A 19,396-nucleotide genomic window follows, 5' to 3' on the forward strand; every position below is an offset into this window, starting at 1 on the left:
GGGAAGGAAAGAGGGAAGAGAGGAAAAGAGAGGGACAGGATGGAAAGTAGGAAGGAAGGAGACAGAATGAGAAAGGAAAGGATGAGAGTGAGGTGGAAGGAAAGTCAAATATGGAGAGAAGAAGATATAAAAATGGGAAACAAGGAGAGGAAAAAAAGAGGAAGACCGGAGGAGCAGTAACGGAGGAGAAGTCATAAGTAAAGGAAGGAGGAAGACACAGTTTGCTCTCAGGTCTCTCCTCCAGTGAGCCCTCCAGTGGTGAGATGTGTGATGTACAAGCCCGTCTGGTCCTCAGCGAGGAAATTAATGCAATGGACCAACTGAAGCAGTTTGAGTGGATAGAAATACTTTTTAGGTCCAAATGATAGAAATGAAGCTGTGGGAACAGCAAGAAGTAGCTGACGAGGTGATCTCAGACCACGTTCAGGCTCATAGTGTAGCTATAGGAGATCCATTATACTGTATACTCTATACCTCTACTCTTTCCATCGTTTTTTCTGGGAGTGCATTTGTTTCTGTATTTAACTATATTTCCATAAAGTTACATTGTGGATTAATGTAAAATAACCAAAAACTGAAAGACAACTTTTTTTTTTTTAGATAGAGGCTTAATCTCATAGTGAAAGCAGCAGATGATGAATGTAAGTGATCCAAAGCCAAGTACTGCCTGTGAACACAATATATATCAAAACATTTATATCTTAAAGGCATCATTCCCATAAGTAAAATAAACAGACCACACAATAAATAATTAGGGATTCATTTAGTATTTGATCATCTTTTATTTCTGTATATCTTTGTTTTTGATGTTATTGTGTAGCTATTTAATAAGAAAATGTTATGTCAACACTATAGATCAGGGCTGTCCAAAGCGGCCTGCCATCAGGTTTGATTTGGCCCGCCAGATGTTAGCAAATTCTTTTTTTTTTATTAAAAGACCCAACCGACTTTACTGTCTTGAGACCGTACCAGGCGCGGGTTTATGGTTAGAAGATAGTGGCATCATATGAAACTAGAAAACCTAAGGACTCCATTAGTACCATATCATGTCATATTAGCTTGTTAGGAAGGAGGCTAACACTCTAAAGTTGGACTAAATGTTGGTGGGGAAAAACTGGCATGGCCATTTGTCAAGGGGTCCCTTGACCTCTGACCTCCAGATATGTGAATGAAAATGGGTTCTATGGGTACCCACGAGTCTCCCCTTTACAGACATGCCCACTTTACAATAATCCTATGCAGTTTTTGGGAAAACATGCAGTTCTTTGAATGCAGTATACATGTGTTATTTTTGCCTATTCTAAAAATAGTGTATTTTAACATTTCTACATACTCGGGTCCCTAAACAGTCTTGGAAATGGATAAATTGCATAAATGAGCCCAATTGTATTCAGCACGTGGGTTTTAAGGGGCTAACTATGTAAATAATATTCAATTAAAGGAACTTGGGATCCTAGTACCATTTTGCATCTTAACAATACAATACAATAGGTGTTTAATTTTGGCCCGTGGCTCTCCATTGAGTTCCAGTTTTGGCCCTCCAAGGGAAAAGTTAGGGCACCCTTGCTCTGATTCAAAAGCGAACCCGGAAGTGAGGCGGACGTGGCAGTAGTGCTCTTGTCTCAACAGATGATCTTTGATAGATGTTTCAGCTCGCGAACGTTACCGCTGTAATGTGACAGTCTCTACCGCGCTCCTCACCGGACCACCGGACCACCGGACCACCGGAACAACATGTCAGGGACACCAACCGGGACCGAGTAGGTATGAAGACATGTTGATAAACTGATAGCGAGGCTGTGTTTTAGTGTTGACACCAGGAGGAGAGGAGAGGAGGGTCTTTATTAACACAGTGGCAGTTGGTCGCTGTTGCTAGGCTGTTGCTAAGCTAACTCTGTTGCTAAGCTAAGCTAACACTGTGTGGTCGGCGGTGGAGCGGTAAACAGACATAAACTACCTTTAACCAGCTGTCAAGTCTGTTCCGTTAAACCGATAGGACGAGTGGACTGTTGTGAAGAACACGGTGGTGTTACAGTAAGTCTAGTGTGAGCTTAACGTTATTACTTTAGCTCATTAACGTAACTTAGTGAAGCAGCGTGTCCTCTGGGAAGCACACACACACACACACGTGTGAAACTACTCCCAGTCATCAGTCTCGTTGACTGCAATGTTGGCTGATTTCAGCACATGGTACGATGCCTGCTGAGAAGAGACTTTAAAAAGGCGTAATTAAAGAGAAAATGACACATCTGTAAAACATCTGTATGTAGGATTTCTTGCTTTGGTGATACAGGCTAGCTTTAACTAACTCCACTCACTTAGCTGTGATTTCAATGATAGAGTATCTTGTTATTATTACTCAGTACAACTTAGTGTACCTGCTGTGCCTGTAAAGTCTGAGTTTCTATCATAAAGATAAAAAAAAAAAACAATCAAATTGGCAGTAACCAAAGTCCTAAACTTCAGCTCACAACACCAACCTTTTCAGTGTAGTTTAACTTGAAAGGTATGTAATTAGTAGGGCAGTCAATCAATTAAAATATTTACTTTCAAACAGTTTTATCTGTTCAAAATGTACCTTAAAGAGAGATTTTTCAAGTATTTAATACTTTTATCAACATGGGAGTGGACAAACATGATGCTTTATGCAAATGCATGTATATATTTATTATTGGAAATCATTTAACAAATTTGAGTTAACATGTTATTATAGCATTAACTTAAACATTTTTGCATTAGGTTGATGCTTTCACTGTTGTGTTTATGTTAATGTTTTCACTGGCTAAAGTAGTGGTGGTTGAATATGTCTTTGTTTAAATACAACACTGTCCTTTTTCTACCTCTTTTCTACCTCTAACAATAAGAGGAAATAGTTTTTAAACAGCTGTTGAAGTGATACCAGATAACTTTCAGCATTGGTTTCTGTACTAAAATGATTTTGTGTGACTCTTTCCACACAAGAGGGAATACTTCAGTCTTCTGATAATTTCTTGTTATTAGAAGACTAGATCATCTCAGACTGACTCTGCTTCTCTTCTTGTGTACTTTTCAGTGATGAAAGCTGTTGGTTTATATCTGTGAGCCAACTGATGAAGAAATGAGAACACCGCTTTCTCCTCTACAACCTGACACCTTGGTGTGAGCCAAGTGTGCCGTTACAGTCTTAAGTAGCCTGAAAGCTTACATTTCATCCCCAGAGTTGTTAAGAAGAAGGTTTCTGGCTCAGTCTGCATCAGCGATGTCCTCAAGAATCCTCGACTCGTCCTCGATCTCATGACAAACTCTGAGTGTGACTGTTAATTAGATTGGGACCCACTTTTCCTCAGGAGAAAAACCTTATGTGCCTGCCTGTGTGACCCTCACGTGAAGGCTTCTAACCCTGCATCGCTACCAAGAGCTAACTGCTGTCACTGCATCTGTGGCAGCAGTTATGTTTACTGTTGGTCAGGATTTATCAAGAACTTGTAGTCGATCTACAGTGACCAACAGAAAATTTACAACTCCATTCCACTGGAGCTGACATCTCCAAAGTCATTCCTACAGCAGAGCCACTAATTGAGAGGGGAGCAACCAGGAGGAACAAGGCAGAGAACCTTCCTCCACTACCTTGGTATTGTCACGACTGTTATTCCTCTCCTGTCTATTAATCTCCTCCCAAGACCTCTGCCCCTAAACGTAGCACGTCTTCGTTGAGCTGTGCCATGCCCACCAACCAGTCGTCCCCCTGGGGCGGGGCGAAGCTTCGGGCTTGCTCCAACGCAGATAGTCCCACCACTACAACCTCTGTCAGTACACATGCCAAGACAGTCGTGGCCACTAAAGTGCCTTTTAGTCAGACTTCCCTAGAGCTGTCCAGGAGAAAGGATCAAGCCAAACCTCTCTCATATAATGCTGCCTCATCTGCTTCCCCTTTGAAGCAGATCACATCTGTTGTTTCTCGAGGGGAGAATGGGGTCGGAAATAAAACCAACACCCAGAGCCAAATCACCGCTGTGCCAGATGGGTCTCCAAACCTGCCACGACAACTTAATGGGATTCAAAACCCAAACCAGGTACTGGCAACCGGACTAAAGCAGGCTATTAGCAGTCTCACAGAGACCAATGCCCCTTCCTCCATCCCCAAGAAGGAATTTCAGATTGGGTTTAAAATCCATCTGACCATGCAGAAATGTACGTCGCTCCAAACTTGGCAACCTGGAAACGGTTTAGCAACGAGGAGACGTCAGCAAACTAACAAACTTATGGTAAGTATTGATGTTTCCCAATGTGTACATAGCAGGAACATTTTCCTTGAAATAAAAAAAATGTTGAATTTTCAACTCTTAAAAGGAAAAGTGTGTAACAGTTCCAGAATCCTTTACATTAAAGTAACCTTTATATAAGTCCACTTACTGCCTTTTTCTCCACATCTGAACCTTTCTTTGTTTTGTGTTCTTAGCCTGAAGCTGTAGACTGTTCGTCCTCGCCATCAGTGCCTCCTCTATGCCTTACTCTCCCTGAACAACAGGGGGCAGCATTGGGAAAGGACGCCTCCAGCACTGACAGCACAAACATAGAAGTGGGAAGAAGCACAACAAGGGAAACAACAACTACAAGGAGGAGCCATTCAGCCAATGCAACAAAATGCAGTCAGACACAAAACAGTTGCACAACAGTAACTGCTCTAAACAATCAGTTGGTAGTAAGAGGAGGTCCTCCAGCAACAACTACAAACAGCAAGACCCAAACAATAGCATCAGTAGAACTAAAGCAGGCCCCAGAAAGTCAATGTCCACCGGAGAGCACCTTGTCTACATGCAAAAGAACCAGTCCTCCAGCAGCCAGTCCCTCTCCAAATGGGCCCATGCCAACTGTGCTCAGTGCCAATGTCAGTGCCACACCGCTGGATACCGTCACAGGTAAATACAGTTACTGGTTTACTGTGAAATGCACTGTAGTAAAACCAGGACAATAGAATAGTAGATTGTCTGGTTATGTAGAACCTCAAACATATTGAAGACAAGTTTTACAGAAATATTCATGAGCACAGGGAGTTCTAGTAATACTGACATTATGATCAGAGGCCTGAGCAATAATAACGTCCTGAGAAACTTTGGTATTGCTCATCTTTAGAGAAAGCTGAAGAAAGCTGCAATTTATGCAGTTAAGTTTCCATCTCTGCAGCACATGTGCATCTGCAGAGCTAAATAGTTTTAGCTTTATTTAAGAAAGCATGGCCACAATGTGTTTGAAGAGTGGCCTTATTTAAAGGCCCTGAAAATGTATTTTCTTAATCAGTTTCTTGCTATGACTCCCACACAGTGCAGATGAAGCTTTGAGTATTAAACTCTTGATAAGTAATATGTTGATAAGCTGTTAGGTTTGCATTGATTGTTTCTCATTTAGTAATGAATATTTAACATTTTAGAGAAATATGATTTCAAGTGTTCAGAGGCTTGAAAGTAATAAAATAAAAAATGTTTGCGGTTAGTTTGTTTTCCCGTGAAATACCATGAAACGTCATGAAGTTTACTAGGCAGAAAGACACATGATTTGTGCCTTGAGAAATTATAGACACAGTCACCATACACATGACAAGTAGCATGATACCATAAATGGACCGTTACACACTATGTGGATATAGAAGACTGTTCTTTCCCTCGTAGCTGCGGCCTCCAGTCCTGCAGGAGCCTTGGTGGGCTCCGTGACCACTCAGATCTCCGCCATCCACCTAACCAAGCAGGGACAGCCGGCCTCCATGTCATCGCCATTCCCTTCCTCAGAGGAGAGTCTGGTTGGAGAGACTCAGCTGTCTGGGTGAGCAATTGCTTCAATCAATAGATGCTGTTCTGTGTTTTCCCCCCTTCTAATTCTCACTCTGAATATTTCTCCTTGTATTAATGTTTCCAGCCAGGATTGTGTTATGCAGGTGGATGGAGTTGAGGAGGAGCTGCCTGATGAGCTGGAAGATGCCTGTAGTGATGACGGTAAGATGTTAAAAGACATACACTCATCATACTTAAGCTATAATCATCAGGTAGTTTGCTCTATTTATAATGTAAACCACTGACCACTTTTAGTTGTCTTCTGTTGTCTGCAGATGATTCAGACTGTTCGTCCATCACTGGCACCTCGTCCACAGCATCCATCACTCCCCTTTCTGGGTAAGACGCACTCTATAACCTCACTTATTTATTTATTTAGGTTGAAATTTAAGGTAACCACAAGAACATAAAAACTGACTGATACAAACTACGTGGAGGGCTGTTGTTCTTGACATTTTTTTTCCGGACACTCGTCTGGTTTTCTTTCTTACGGAGCAGATAGCCTTCTTTTTCTAGAATTGTGTAAATCCACACTCCCTCTGTGAGTCTTTCTGACACACTCTCTGTTGGTATTTGCTTAGTCACGTTTTTTCCTCTTGTGCACTCAGTGAAGCTGTCGGTAGCCATTCAAACCATACAAATCACCTACTTTCTATATGAATTTATATCTACAAGTGTTTTTCAAGCCCCCCAGTTCACTATGGTTGTATACATAACTGGTGGGCAAATACAATTTAAATTTATTTGTTCATTTAAATATTATTATTATTATTATTATTATTATTATTATTATGTCATTTTTCTCTTCAGCTATTATCAACTTGCTTATTTGTGTTTTTTAAATATATATTATTATTATTACAGTACTACAGTTCATTTGTTTATTTATTACTATTATTATGCCCTTATTCCCTAATAATATCAACATGCTTGTGTTTTTATATAATTTTATATATATATTATTGTTGATTATATTGTTATTGTGAATTAATTAATTAGTTGTTTGTTTGTTTAATTAATTGATTAATTAATTTATTTACTGTCAATTTATTTAATAATAATAATACAGAAGTTTTATATAGCGCTTTTCAAAATTCTCAAAGACGCTTTACATATTGTAGAGTAAAATAATGAACAAGCAGTTAACTCTTCAATACAGACATAACAGATAAAAAATAAAAAGGAAAGATTAGAATAAAATGTGTCCTAGGTGTCGAATAGGAAAATAAAAACATGGGGGGATTTCGCTGTAAACATGAAATTAAATAAATCAATAACTAAAGAAAAATAAATATTTTATTTTCTTCCTGTATACTCCTTATGTAGTGTACTTAATTTTTTTCATTTTTTATTTAGACCAATACTTTTGGGGTCTTTTTGAATTTGAAGAACTCCAATTTGTTTTTGTCCTTTCCTTGGGACCGCCCAACATCCAAGCCTGGTTTCTAATTGGTCTCCTAACATGGAATAAAACGTAGATCCATCAGATCCTGTGGACTCTTTCTCTCTCTCTCTCTCTCTTTCATTCTCTCTCAATGCAATTGTTAAAAGAGGCTGAAAGCAGCAGAGCGTGGTGGAAAGGTCTGCTGCATTGTGTATTATATTGTTCTCCACTATGATGGCCTCAACAATAGAACTCGCTACCAAAGACTCGCAGCTGATTCTCTGTTAAAACAGCCTGGATAGGGACCGCTATTGTCACCCCCCCCTCCCCCAACCAGCTGATTTGTTTGTGTTCATTTACATACACCCCATCACCTCCCCACCCTTTCCTGAAAGCTACAGCTCCTGTATGGCTAGTATAGTGTTAAGTTAGCCTGGTCTAGCTGTAATGCTAATGTATACCTGTCGGATCTGCAAGAGGATAACATCATCCCCTGCTCCTTCATCCACCTGTTTTTCTTTCCTTCCTATATGACTGTCATGTGAGTGTTTTTTTCTCATTATTTTGAGTTCATCTGATGTGAACAATAGTGATATTTTGAAATGTTGGACTTACTTACAACTGCCTTTTTGAGAAAAAACACTTAACTGCTACGTAAAAGTACATGCCACTGATACGACTGGCTCTCATCTTGTTGTAGTGTTATTTTGTTGAGGTGAACTATGTCTTCATTGGCTCTCCACTGGCTAAATTGCCCACTCTCTGTGAATAGTGGTATTACAATTTGTGGGATTTTTAGGTAGTGTGCTACTGGAAGGCCTCCTTCATTTGTCACAATCTCAATGTCAAAGTGTACTTGTACTCTCCGTGTGGCGTCTCTGACCCCAAATTTACACAAGCGTCATGTTACTGGCGCGGAGTGCAAACAGTCATCCATCCGGTTCACACTGGACTTGTGTTACTAACTAGAGTGGTGACTGGATGCCAACTTCCGCTAGTTAGACGCCCGGCGAATGCAACTCGAGCCGCATTACTTTTTAATTTTGTTGTGGGCAATTTGCTCGTTTAATAGCAACACGGTAAGCAGAGCAGTGGTGCTGACAGGGCAGGGATGGATGGAGATGGCGATTACATGCAACATATAGAAAGTAAATGTATCATCTGAATGTCTGTGTATAGAGTTTGTGTCTCATTAACTACACGGTTGACACATTTCTCAGTCAGTGTGGTTTTTCTTTTCATTGTCGATTAATCTGTCAATTATTTTCTTGATTAATCGATTAGTTGTTTGGTCTATAAAATGTCAGAAAATGGTGAAAAATGTTTCCCAAAGCCCAAGATGATGTCCTCAAATGTCTTTTTTTTGTCCACAACTCAAAGATATTCATTATACTGTCAAAGGGGAGTAAAAAAAACCCAGAAAATATTCACATTGAAGAAGCTGGAATCAGAGAATTTTGACTTTTTAGTGGACGTAAATGACGGTGGCAGCTTGCCCCAATAGCACCATGTTGCAGCCCGTACAGCGCTCTCCCTCAATACTGGACCAATTTCAGAAAAATGTTGTCCCCATTAGTCACGACACAAAAACATGGGAAAATAGGGTCCAGGTTGACATTTACCCTGTTATGACGTTATATAGCAGACAGAGGCTGTATGTATTTGGATGTCTCAATTAATCTGTTTGTCTTCACTCTACCTCTCAGTGTCGAGGAGCCGATGTCATTGGAGACGGAAGATGATCGAGAGGAGAAACCAGCTTTGGTTCCCAGTTTGTTTCCCCTCATCGCCCCAACGCTCTACTTCAGCACCGCCGATGAGAAAGGTCAGGACACGCACCTCTGTTGTCGTGTGAAACAGACGGTAGCTTTAGCAGTAGGCAGTATGATGGGATGTTATGTTACAAGATGGGTTAAATGATTTTTCTGAACAGTTAACACCTTTTACCAACATTGGTTCTGTGAACTATTTCATTATTTGCATCATGCCTGCAGTCTGTGTAGGCTTGATGTGTATTACTTATGGTTATAAATACATAAAACGTTTGTGTTGTTTTGTGCTCTGCAGTGGAACTGCTGCCAGTAGAGCAGAGACGACTGTTAAAATGGAAGATCAGCACCGTCACTCCAAATATTGTCAAACACACCATCGCCAGGTCTCACTTCAAAGTCACCAAAAGTAAGTCATCACGTGTGTGTGTGTGTCAGTGGGAGTTGCTGCTATATAGAACACATGATTAATTCATAGCCACCATGATCTTAAAGTGATATCTGTTAAACAACAACCATTTTAGTGGTGCTTAGAGAAATTGTCTTGCGTGTTTTGTGTCATCTGATCGCCCCCCGATCAAACTATTTAGAGCGAATATCAGATGTTTGGTGGCCGATCGATCTGAGCTGTTGACCACAGCTGTATTTTGAATTGTAATCAATTATATACAACTCGGTGTCTCACAGAGTGACTGATCTCATGCATGATGTCACTTTAAATGGACATGGTTGCATATTCCTTGTCAAAATATTTACAAATGATTTTGGAGGTAATGTTTTGTAGTTTACTGTCCGTTAACACGTTTACCATTTGTACTGGATGATTGAAATCTGTGTGTTGCTCTGTTGTTCATGTAGAAAGTCATGACTGGTTGGGCTGCTGGGGACACCACATGAAGTCTCCTGGCTTCAAGGCTCTTGGAGAGCACCAGAAGGTGAGAAACTCTTGATACACTGCTCAATGCAGGTTGTGCTCCCGGAAAGTCTTAACTTTAAGGAAATTATCAATTTTTTTTCGATCTCTTGTCCAGAATTACACTTAACTGGGCTGTTTTTGTGTTTTTCTCTTGTCCTAGTTGAACCACTTCCCGGGAACATTTCAGATCGGCAGGAAGGACCGGCTGTGGAGGAACCTGTCCAAGATGCAGGTTCGCTTTGGCAAACAAGAGTTCAGCTTTTTCCCCCGCACCTTCGTCCTTCCTCAGGACATCAAGCTGCTACGCAAGGCCTGGGAGGACGGCGGCTCCAGGCAGAAGTGGATCATCAAACCTGTAAGGATGACTTCTATTTGTTGATATTTAATTTTGTCTTTTGGATTTCAGTAGCTGGATAATTAGTTGTTCTGTCTAATGATGATGATTGGCTTTAATTGCTGAAAATGGTGAAACTAGTTAGCTAATTGTTTGGTAATTAATTAATGAGACATCTAGATTGTGATGCTTAAAGGTTGTTTCAGATTTTTTCAAGAGGGGTTGTATGTATACTCCTGTGTTCTGCAAGGTAAAATTACTGGTTTTATTAATGGAGTCCGGTGGATTCGAAGAGAGCAATATAATGTCCTCAGTTCCCCGTCGGAAAGGGCTGTCACACGGCGAGGTAAAGCTGCTGTGGACGGGAGCAGCAGAAAAACCTGTCTTAGCCACCTAAAAGAAATCAATATCAGTTGAATTGTACACTATATTCAGAATATTTTCACCGCTTTGCCATCAGACAGCCCTTTCTGATGGGGAACTGTAGCTGTTGTATCGCAATCTTCAAAGCCACCAGACCAGACTCCACTCACGAAAACAGTAATTTTACCTCTCAGATCACGGGAGTTGCTGGTCTACCGCTGCATCGATCGGTTAGTTGCGTTGTTGTGTGACTTTCGGATGTGAACTAACATGGCGTCCACAGCAGTACATTGCTTAGCTTTCGTGCGGGTACTCCTGTCTGCTTCTCCAAACTGGGAGCATGCCGACTGCCATCTAAGTAACGTTAATACACTGACTATAAAGTTGTATATATACTGTATATGTAGCAGTGTCATGCAGAAACCTACGTCAGGTCACGTGGGAAATCGTTTTTAGAAGGGCTTGAAGGGGAAAATAGCATTTTGATGCTAAAACATACGTACTCCACTGAGAAGACCACTGGGAAGCTACAGAATGACATAAAAACCTTCAAAAAATAATCGAGTAAATGTGTATTTTGGTTACTTGTTTATTACATTCTGTCTTCCTCCTCTCATCTGTTAACAGCCTGCGTCAGCCAGAGGAATCGGTATCCAGGTCATCCACAGATGGAGCCAGTTGCCCCGCAAGAGACCACTACTAGTCCAGAAGTATGTAGCCCAGAATAGACTGCTAATGGTTTGAAACTTAGTAGCACAGAGACCTTTTTTTCCAGAACGTGACACTACATTATTCATTACTCATTAGGATAAAACATCTTTATCCTGGTTGTGTTTTGCAGGTACCTTCACAAGCCCTACCTCATCAGCGGTAACAAGTTTGACCTGCGTATCTACGTCTATGTGTCCTGCTACGACCCGCTCAGGATTTACATCTTCTCTGACGGACTGGTTCGATTCGCCAGCTGCAAGTCAGTTTTCATTACATCCACCACAGTGACAAGGCCAAATACTTTTTTTTGTGCATAAATAAATAAATGCATAAATAAATATATATTTAAAAATAAATATTAAAAAAATATAAATGCAAAAATAAATAAATAGATTAAAAAATTAATAAAAATGACTATATAAAAGGGAAAATTAAATAGAAGATTAAATAAATAAGGGAATTAATACAAAGATAAATAAGGAAGCAAATTAAAACAAATTATATCACATTTTATCAATTAATTAATGGCTACATTTGTTTTTAACATTATTTTTAATTTATTTATTCATTTATTTTTGATATTTGCCGGTTTCCATCCTCCATAAACGTCTGTCATTTAAGCTGGAAAAAGTAATAGGATCTAGTAATGTGTATGTACAAATGTGATCTAAAAATCAATATGGCTGATAAGTGAAACTTTGAATAAGATGTCAGAGACTTGCAAAAAGCTGATGATAGAGGTCATATTTGATTTAATTCCACGTTTGTGTTTCTCTTCTTTAGGTATTCGTCTTCCATGAAGACTCTGGGTAACAAGTTCATGCATCTGACCAACTACAGCGTCAACAAGAAGAACTCTGAATACCAGGCGAACAGCGATGACAAGGCCTGCCAGGGACACAAATGGTTTGTGTTTGTAAAAGTGAAACTCAAATCTGCGACACATTATATGTATGGTGTCTGAACACATGTGTTGCTCAACAACCAGCAAAATGTGTGTTTGTATGCGTGTGTGTTTTCAGGGCTCTGAAGGCCTTGTGGCAGTATCTGGGCTCTAAGGGAGTCAACACCACTCTGATCTGGGAGAAGATTAAAGACATTGTGATCAAAACCATCATTGGGTAAGTTTTTTCCATTCAGTCATTTGATTGCAGGGCTATTGTATTCTTCATCACAATTTTTCACATTTTTTTTATCGTTATTATTTATGAAAGTGTAAGTGATATAAATGGAGATGCACCGATTGCAATTTTCTTGGCCATTTCTGATTTTTTTTAAAAATCTGACCGGGCGAGTCCGATTTTCTTTCTTTCTAAGAACTATACTTGACAGCATACACAAACATTTTTCTTACTTTTCTCTTTTTCATAATAAAACAGTTAGTTGTTCCAAATATTTTCAAGGTTTTTCCTCCACGGCTTATTTTGGACTTGCAGGTGTTACAAATTGCAAGCTTTATGTCTTTTTCACTAGGGATGTAAATCACTAGTTTCATCACGACACTATATTATATCCGCGACGCACTCACGCTGCTCACGTTCCAAGTGTGTTAGCAGAAAGTGTGTTTGCAGCAGAGCAAACAATCCCTCTTAACTTTAAAATGTTGCATGTTGCAGCTTTAACAAAAGTCAAGGTTCTTTGAGTCGGTGTGTTTTTGACACTACCCTCATTAACAAATATCAGAGGAATATGTTTTTAACTCTTAACTCATATTTAACTCTAGAAAAGTAATTTTGAAATAACCAAATGATTATGAAATAATCTCCTGTGTGTTGGTTATCAGGTCAGAACCGTACGTTAACAGTCTGCTGAAGATGAACGTCCGGACACCTTACAGCTGCCACGAGCTGTTCGGCTTTGACATCATGCTGGACGAGAAGCTCAAACCCTGGATCCTGGAGGTCAACATATCACCAAGGTAACACACAAACACATAAAAACACACACTGGTTGTCAAAGTGCGTCTTGTAACTGTTGTGTTTCTGGTCCAGCCTCCACTCCAACACAGCACTGGATGTTTCAGTTAAAGGTCAGATGATCAGAGACCTCCTGAACTTGGCTGGCTTCCGTGTTCCCCAAAGAGATGATGTGATCGCTCCCTGCAGCAGCGCCTCCAGCTCCACCAGCAGGTAGGAGGAGGTACTACACCTCAGAGGTTACACAAGGGGTCCTGTAACTGAGATGAAAACTTGAACTTTCAAAATCTAACTCAAATTACAGCCTCAGCAAAGACCTTAGAGTTGAATCAACACCTCTGTGCGTGTGTGTGTGTGTGTGTGTAGTTTGTCTGGCGGAAACAGGGAGAGGACCAAGCCAGACCTGTCTGCTGATGAGAAGGTTAAACGGGCCTTTTACCTCACACAGCGCTATGCCGACCAGGTAAATAAATACAAACATACTCAAGATTTGGACCAAGGAAAGTAAATAAATGATAAGGCAATATATGCTAAATCAGAGGTAAGTAATGTTTTGAAATAAATGCATTTAATCTAGTTTAAAAAAGTTAGTTGCAAGTACAACTGTATCTCTTTCTTTCTGTTTCTGTCAGGACTTCCTCTCTACAGCGTTGGACGTCTTGACTCCAGAGGACGTCCGCGTGCTAGCAGAGACAGAAGACGAGCTGACTCGCCTTGGACAGTTTGAGCGTATTTTCCCATCGGCGTCATCGTCCCGCTACCTTCGCTTCTTCGAGTGTCCGAGATACCTCAACATCCTGCTGGACCAGTGGGAGAAGAAGTACTGGAACAACAGGACAAAAGGTATGTGTGCTCCATAAATCCACTGCATTTCCACTATAATGATATTACTCTCAGTGGCATTCATTTATTAGGGATTTGCAGTGCTTTTTTTAGACCCTAGTAAGAGAGATTGTCATGACAGCTGTGGCCGGGTTGTCCGTCTGTCCGTCTGTCTGTCTGTCTGTCTGTCTGTCTGTCTGTCTGTCTGTCTGTCTGTCTGTCTGTCTGTCTGTCTGTACGTCTGTACGTAAGGACAAGAACTGATTTTAGTTTTGTATCTTGTCACATTTTTCACTCTAGAGTTTGCAGGTCTGGTGATTTAACTTCTTTGAAAAGCACATGCAGAAAATGTGTTGCACTGTTGAAAGGTTTTGAGCGGTGTCATTTATACAGGAGATCTCAGCTCAATACCACAAGTGTTATTATTTTTTTCACACAATTTTACCTGAACTTCGCTACCTTACTTACCTTACCTCAGATTGATGTATTTAGCTGCATCATCCTTAATTATTAATAGGACGTGTATTGTGTTATTTAGGCTTATAGTGAATTTACAGAATAGCAGCACATCTCAGGATCATCCACAGACCATCTACTGAAGAAGACCATGAGATGTAGTTGAAAGCTCTGATGAGATAAAAATGAAATGTGTTTTGTCTACGTGCAGGTTTCAGTGTGCTGACGCCTCTCTGTGAGAAAGGAATCCATCTAGGAACCAATGACCCGACTCACATGGTGAGGAACTGTGCTAGAATGATTAGATTAATTTGTCTGAATAAATAATGAATGTGGTATTTTTTTCTAATCGTTTGACATCATTTGAACCATTCTGTTTTCCTCTGTGGTTGTGTCTCTGTGTCTTCCTAGTGGTCCAAGTGTAGCTACATCTCTAGGTTTGAACCCCAGAGAAAAGACGTGGTCGGCCCCTCCAGATCCAGGTACACTCTCACACAACATAAAGATAAAAGTCAGGGGTCCAGATTGCACCGATACTGTTTTCTTATCCCTAACAGATACAAAAAACTAAATATTGAACATATATTGGTCAATAAAACTGCTGATCCAGTACTGAACTTAATAATATTATATTAATATGTAATATTTAGACACATGCATAATGCATGTCCTTTGTGTATGAATTCTTCTCGGTATCATGCTGTAAAATTAGGTTAACCCTGTAAAAGGCGGCCGTGGGAGCTTGTTGTTTGCATGATCCTGTTTTGAATTGATCTAAAAATGAAAAACATAATAACTAAACCATTCTTTCTTTTTGCAGCTGACAGCTAAGGCTTCTGTCTTTCGTGTCATCATGTTGTACACTCGTGATGATATCATTACATTAAGTTACTTGCGACACTATTGGACTTGATCTGCCCATTAAAAATGAGCACATCTCAAAAACTAAATAATGTGCATGGTTCAAATAACTTCTGGAGGGTTAAGAAATATTTTGTTTGTGTTTCTTCATTTAGAAATCTTTTGGATCAATATGTTTTCGGTGTTTATTTAGTCAAATTTTATGAAAAACAGGCCTGTTTTTTTTTTAAATTTATGACACAATTTTGTTACCTTTCATCACTTATTATGGTTTATTGACTTATATAACCTTTTAGCTTCGGTTGTTTTTTTTAGAGATATGAAGCATTTGAAGATACTCCAAGAAATTACATCACAATAAGCAAAAATACCAATGTAGGCACTTGCGGAGCATTTCTATTGCAGAGTTCAAAGGGTTAATAAAATAAAGAAACTACTCTGTTCAACTCTGTAATTTAGCATAACAAAACAAAATGCATAGAACATGATTAAAGGGTTACGTTTAACTTTCTTTTTCATGTTGTATGTTAAAACTTTCCACAGGCTTAAACACAATATCAGAGTTATTTAGACTTATTACACACTACACAGTACATTAATAGATTGTCTCCTGTCTTGTTCTCCAGAGTGGTGGTCACCCATCAGCACCGCTCCCATCAGGATGACGACGATGACGGTTCAGACGTGGAGGCTGCCTCGGTCTCCAGCCTGCCTGGTTCGCCAAGTCCTGGATCCAGCGTCACCAGCAGTGCCTGTGCAAGCCCTCAGCCCAGCCTCACCCAGAGCCTGCTGCCCGACCAGTTCGCCTCGCTCGGAGACTTGGTTTGATAACACAACGTGCAGTACAGACACAAAGCTCAGGGTCTAGGACTTAACCCTCACCCCTCCACAAACACCCTTCTATTGATCTCTCATTTACTTACAAGCCTAGTCTGAACAAACACTGTAGAAAGGAGAGGATTGTAGTTGGCTATCAGAAGGAAGTATAAACAGTTGATGCTAATGGGGTAGTGTGCAGAAAATAGAGGAGCTTTTTGAATGTTTGTTCTTTTACTGCTAAAATCAAAAGTTCATGGCGACTTGGCGAACTTCTATTACTCCAATACAAGACACTTAAAAGACCATACCAGTGTTTCCACATGTTTTATCCCGTTTACGACAAAAAATCAATAACATGTCAACTTTAGTCCAAATATATTCAGAGCTTCTGAGCAGCCAGTGATTTCTATTATTTTCTGTGCGGTATTAAAATCGTCCTGCAGAATCTTGAAACATGCTTATCTGTTCAAAATGAACCTTAAAGGGAAATTTGTCAAGTATTTAATACTCTTATCAACATGGGAGTGGGCAAATATGCTGCTTTATGCAAATGTACGTACATATTTATGATTGGAAATCAATTAACACAAAACAATGTCACTTTTTGTCCAGAAACCCTCACAGGTACTGCATTTAGCATAAAACATGCTCAAATCATAACATGGCAAACTGCAGTCAACAACAGCTGCAGGGACCCCTTTGAAAATGGCCTTGCCAGTGTTTCCTCGCCAAAATTCAGCACAAGTTTGGAGCGTTATTGAGCCTTCTTCACAACAAGCCAGTATGACATGATTGGTACCAATGGATTCCTTACGTTGTTTAGTTTCATATGATGCCAGTATCTTCACTCTAGCTTTAAAACTGAACTGATTTACAACCTAAATATCACAAGTTGCGTTTATGCGTTAAAGAAATTAGTAGCGTTAAAACAAATTTGCGTTAACGCGTTATTATCGCGTTAACTCTGACAGCCCTGATTAAACCGCACGAATGTATTACTCAAACTGGATGATACTTCGTCTTCTAACCGGCACTTGAACCTTGCGCCACTGTGGCATTTTTTTGGGATCCCATCTGCCTACATGCGTCGATCCTCACTGGTCTTTTGTACGAAGCTTTAACTGTGAATAAGACACACTGGGCTTCCTCACAACCTCCACCACAAAGCGACGCTAGCATCGGCTGTTGGTTTGTGTGTTTTATGCACTCGCATTAGCATATACAGTAAATAATGACACAGTACTGTGATTTCTCTAATGTCTTAAATCTAAGACTGTTGGTTTGGTGTTAAGGGGACTGTCACATTCCTACCTTTTTTGTGTTTGTGTGGAAGTAGAGAGGCAAAGAAAAAAGTAGACTCTCAGTAGACAAATGAAGGGAGGGATGTGGGAGCGCTGCAGAAAGCAACCACTCTTCGCTCACCAGACTGTGTGTGGTGTGCTGAGATCTCTGCAGCGTATTCCAAACATCAAGTGTCATTTTATTTTCCCTGGTTGATGGTGTGTTGCACAAAACCTCGTTTCGATTAATGACTTACAGTATGTTAGAGATACTTGAAGATGAAACTTTGATTACTCGGTCTGACATGCATGTTAGTAGACAACAAAATAATATTACCATACCAACTACTAATTTTAACGTTAGAGCAGTTTAACTCTGTCATATTGACGTAATCTCATCATTTTACTTTTAAAAAGGGCTTTTGTTTTCTGTGTGACGATTAATTGTACAGAAATTATAGTATATGGAATTATATAGAATATTTCTTGAAGCTGCCAAATCCAAGTCCAGCGCCAGAATTTAACCCGACAGTGTATGTTCATTAACACGAGCTTGTATCCTGTACATTTTCTATAAAAGTACCTCTTAAACTCATCAACACTGTGAGTTGAGCGACTATAAATACAAAGTGTGGGATTAGGGTTCAGTGTTTTAGGGGAACCTTGTTATTGTATCCTCAGGAAAAAAAAAGTATCTCATTTTAAAAATGTATACATAAACTGTGAGGACACTTCAGAAAAAAAAAGAAATACTTGAAGTTACAAATGTTTGGGTACACTTTCTCTTAAAGCCGACGTCTATCGTAACAAACTGAAAGGCAGAAGTGGTTGTGGATGAGAACGGTGTAGCTGTCACATGAAAACATCTTCTTGACCTCAGTCTTACCTACGGAAATATTTGAAATTCTCCAAGCAAAGATTTCATTCCTGTTGTCAGAATATATATACTATAAAAAGTGTGGACGCTAACTTGTTTACAGATGAGTTTTTTTTTATGCAATTTACTAACAGATGCCAAACTGCTGTGCAGTGTCATTATGTAGGAGACATTTATATCTTAACTTTTATTAACACTTAATTATTATATGTGGAATAGAAGGAGAAATAAGAATGTAAATGTTTTGACATAGGTCATTGTGTTTAAAGAAAATAGGGTGTGATGTGGAAGCACAAAGTGGCATCTGAAGGCTGTACAGAGCTCTGTGTGAGCAGAGTAACTACATGCTCTTTGTGGAGCTACTCAAGCACACAATAACGGAAGTATCGCTGATGAGATGGGCTTTAAATTTCCCTGTACTTCAAGTAGGACTGCGACTAGTGATTATTTAATTTTCTATTAATCATTTTCATTACTTTGTGTGCTATTTAATTAATCCTTTAGGCTATGAAATTTCAGAAAATAGAGAAAAAAAGACCATCACAAGTCTCCCAGAGCCCGGGGCGACGTCTTCAAAACAACTTCGTCACATTAACAGTCGAGTTCAATTACAGAAATACACAATGATATAAAAATAGAGAAAATAGGATAAGGATAGGATAATTATTGCTTATTAACAATATGCCATATTAAATATATTATGTATATTAAAACCTGTACTATTCTGCAGTTATCTAAAATATATGCTAAATGAGCTAAAACATACAAAACCACCAGTGTAGTCATTCAACACAGCTTATTGTCTGTCAAGCTGCTGCTGGTTGAGGGGTCGTGTCTAGAAGGTAACCCACAAATTGTGAAAACTTGGGCAAACCCTTGTGAGACTCGCTGCCCGACGACCTCTCCTAACCTTAACCATTCCAGGTCAATGACTAACAGTAACCATCTCTCTCGCAACTTGTGAGTTATCTTCTAGACACGACGCCTTGAGGCATAAAACCAGAGAGTTTATAAATGGCCATGTAAACTTTCAACTATCAGGGTAAAACCTTTCATACTGAAGTCTTAATGTTTTCATTTGACA

General features: G+C 39.6%; 2 protein-coding genes across 5 annotated transcripts in view; both read left to right on the forward strand.

Annotated features, from left to right (window-relative positions):
- The window catches only part of LOC119499822 (trace amine-associated receptor 13c-like), a 978,627-nt gene that overhangs the window by 751,960 nt on the left and 207,271 nt on the right, over window positions 1-19,396 (forward strand). The gene's annotated exons all lie outside the window — the stretch shown is intronic.
- ttll4 (tubulin tyrosine ligase-like family, member 4) lies at window positions 1,603-16,608 on the forward strand. 4 transcript variants are annotated; one of them, XM_037789011.1, is made up of 22 exons: window positions 1,603-1,764; window positions 3,053-3,610; window positions 3,921-4,244; window positions 4,439-4,898; window positions 5,646-5,796; window positions 5,890-5,966; window positions 6,080-6,143; window positions 8,895-9,013; window positions 9,256-9,366; window positions 9,816-9,892; window positions 10,034-10,228; window positions 11,198-11,280; window positions 11,412-11,540; window positions 12,065-12,187; window positions 12,304-12,402; window positions 13,065-13,199; window positions 13,273-13,410; window positions 13,564-13,660; window positions 13,830-14,040; window positions 14,687-14,754; window positions 14,887-14,957; window positions 15,963-16,608. In XM_037789011.1, the coding sequence occupies exons 3-22, from the start codon at window positions 4,161-4,163 to the stop codon at window positions 16,162-16,164; spliced, it is 2,694 nt and encodes an 897-aa protein (XP_037644939.1). In that variant the 5' UTR covers window positions 1,603-1,764; window positions 3,053-3,610; window positions 3,921-4,160; the 3' UTR covers window positions 16,165-16,608. The 4 variants fall into 4 exon arrangements, with proteins under 4 accessions (XP_037644939.1, XP_037644936.1, XP_037644938.1 ...); XM_037789008.1 differs by having other exon boundaries at window positions 3,053-4,244; XM_037789010.1 differs by having other exon boundaries at window positions 3,053-4,244; window positions 6,089-6,143.

This window comes from Sebastes umbrosus, chromosome 13, assembly GCF_015220745.1.
Source record: "Sebastes umbrosus isolate fSebUmb1 chromosome 13, fSebUmb1.pri, whole genome shotgun sequence".
In the NCBI taxonomy this organism is placed as follows: Eukaryota; Metazoa; Chordata; class Actinopteri; order Perciformes; family Sebastidae; genus Sebastes; species Sebastes umbrosus.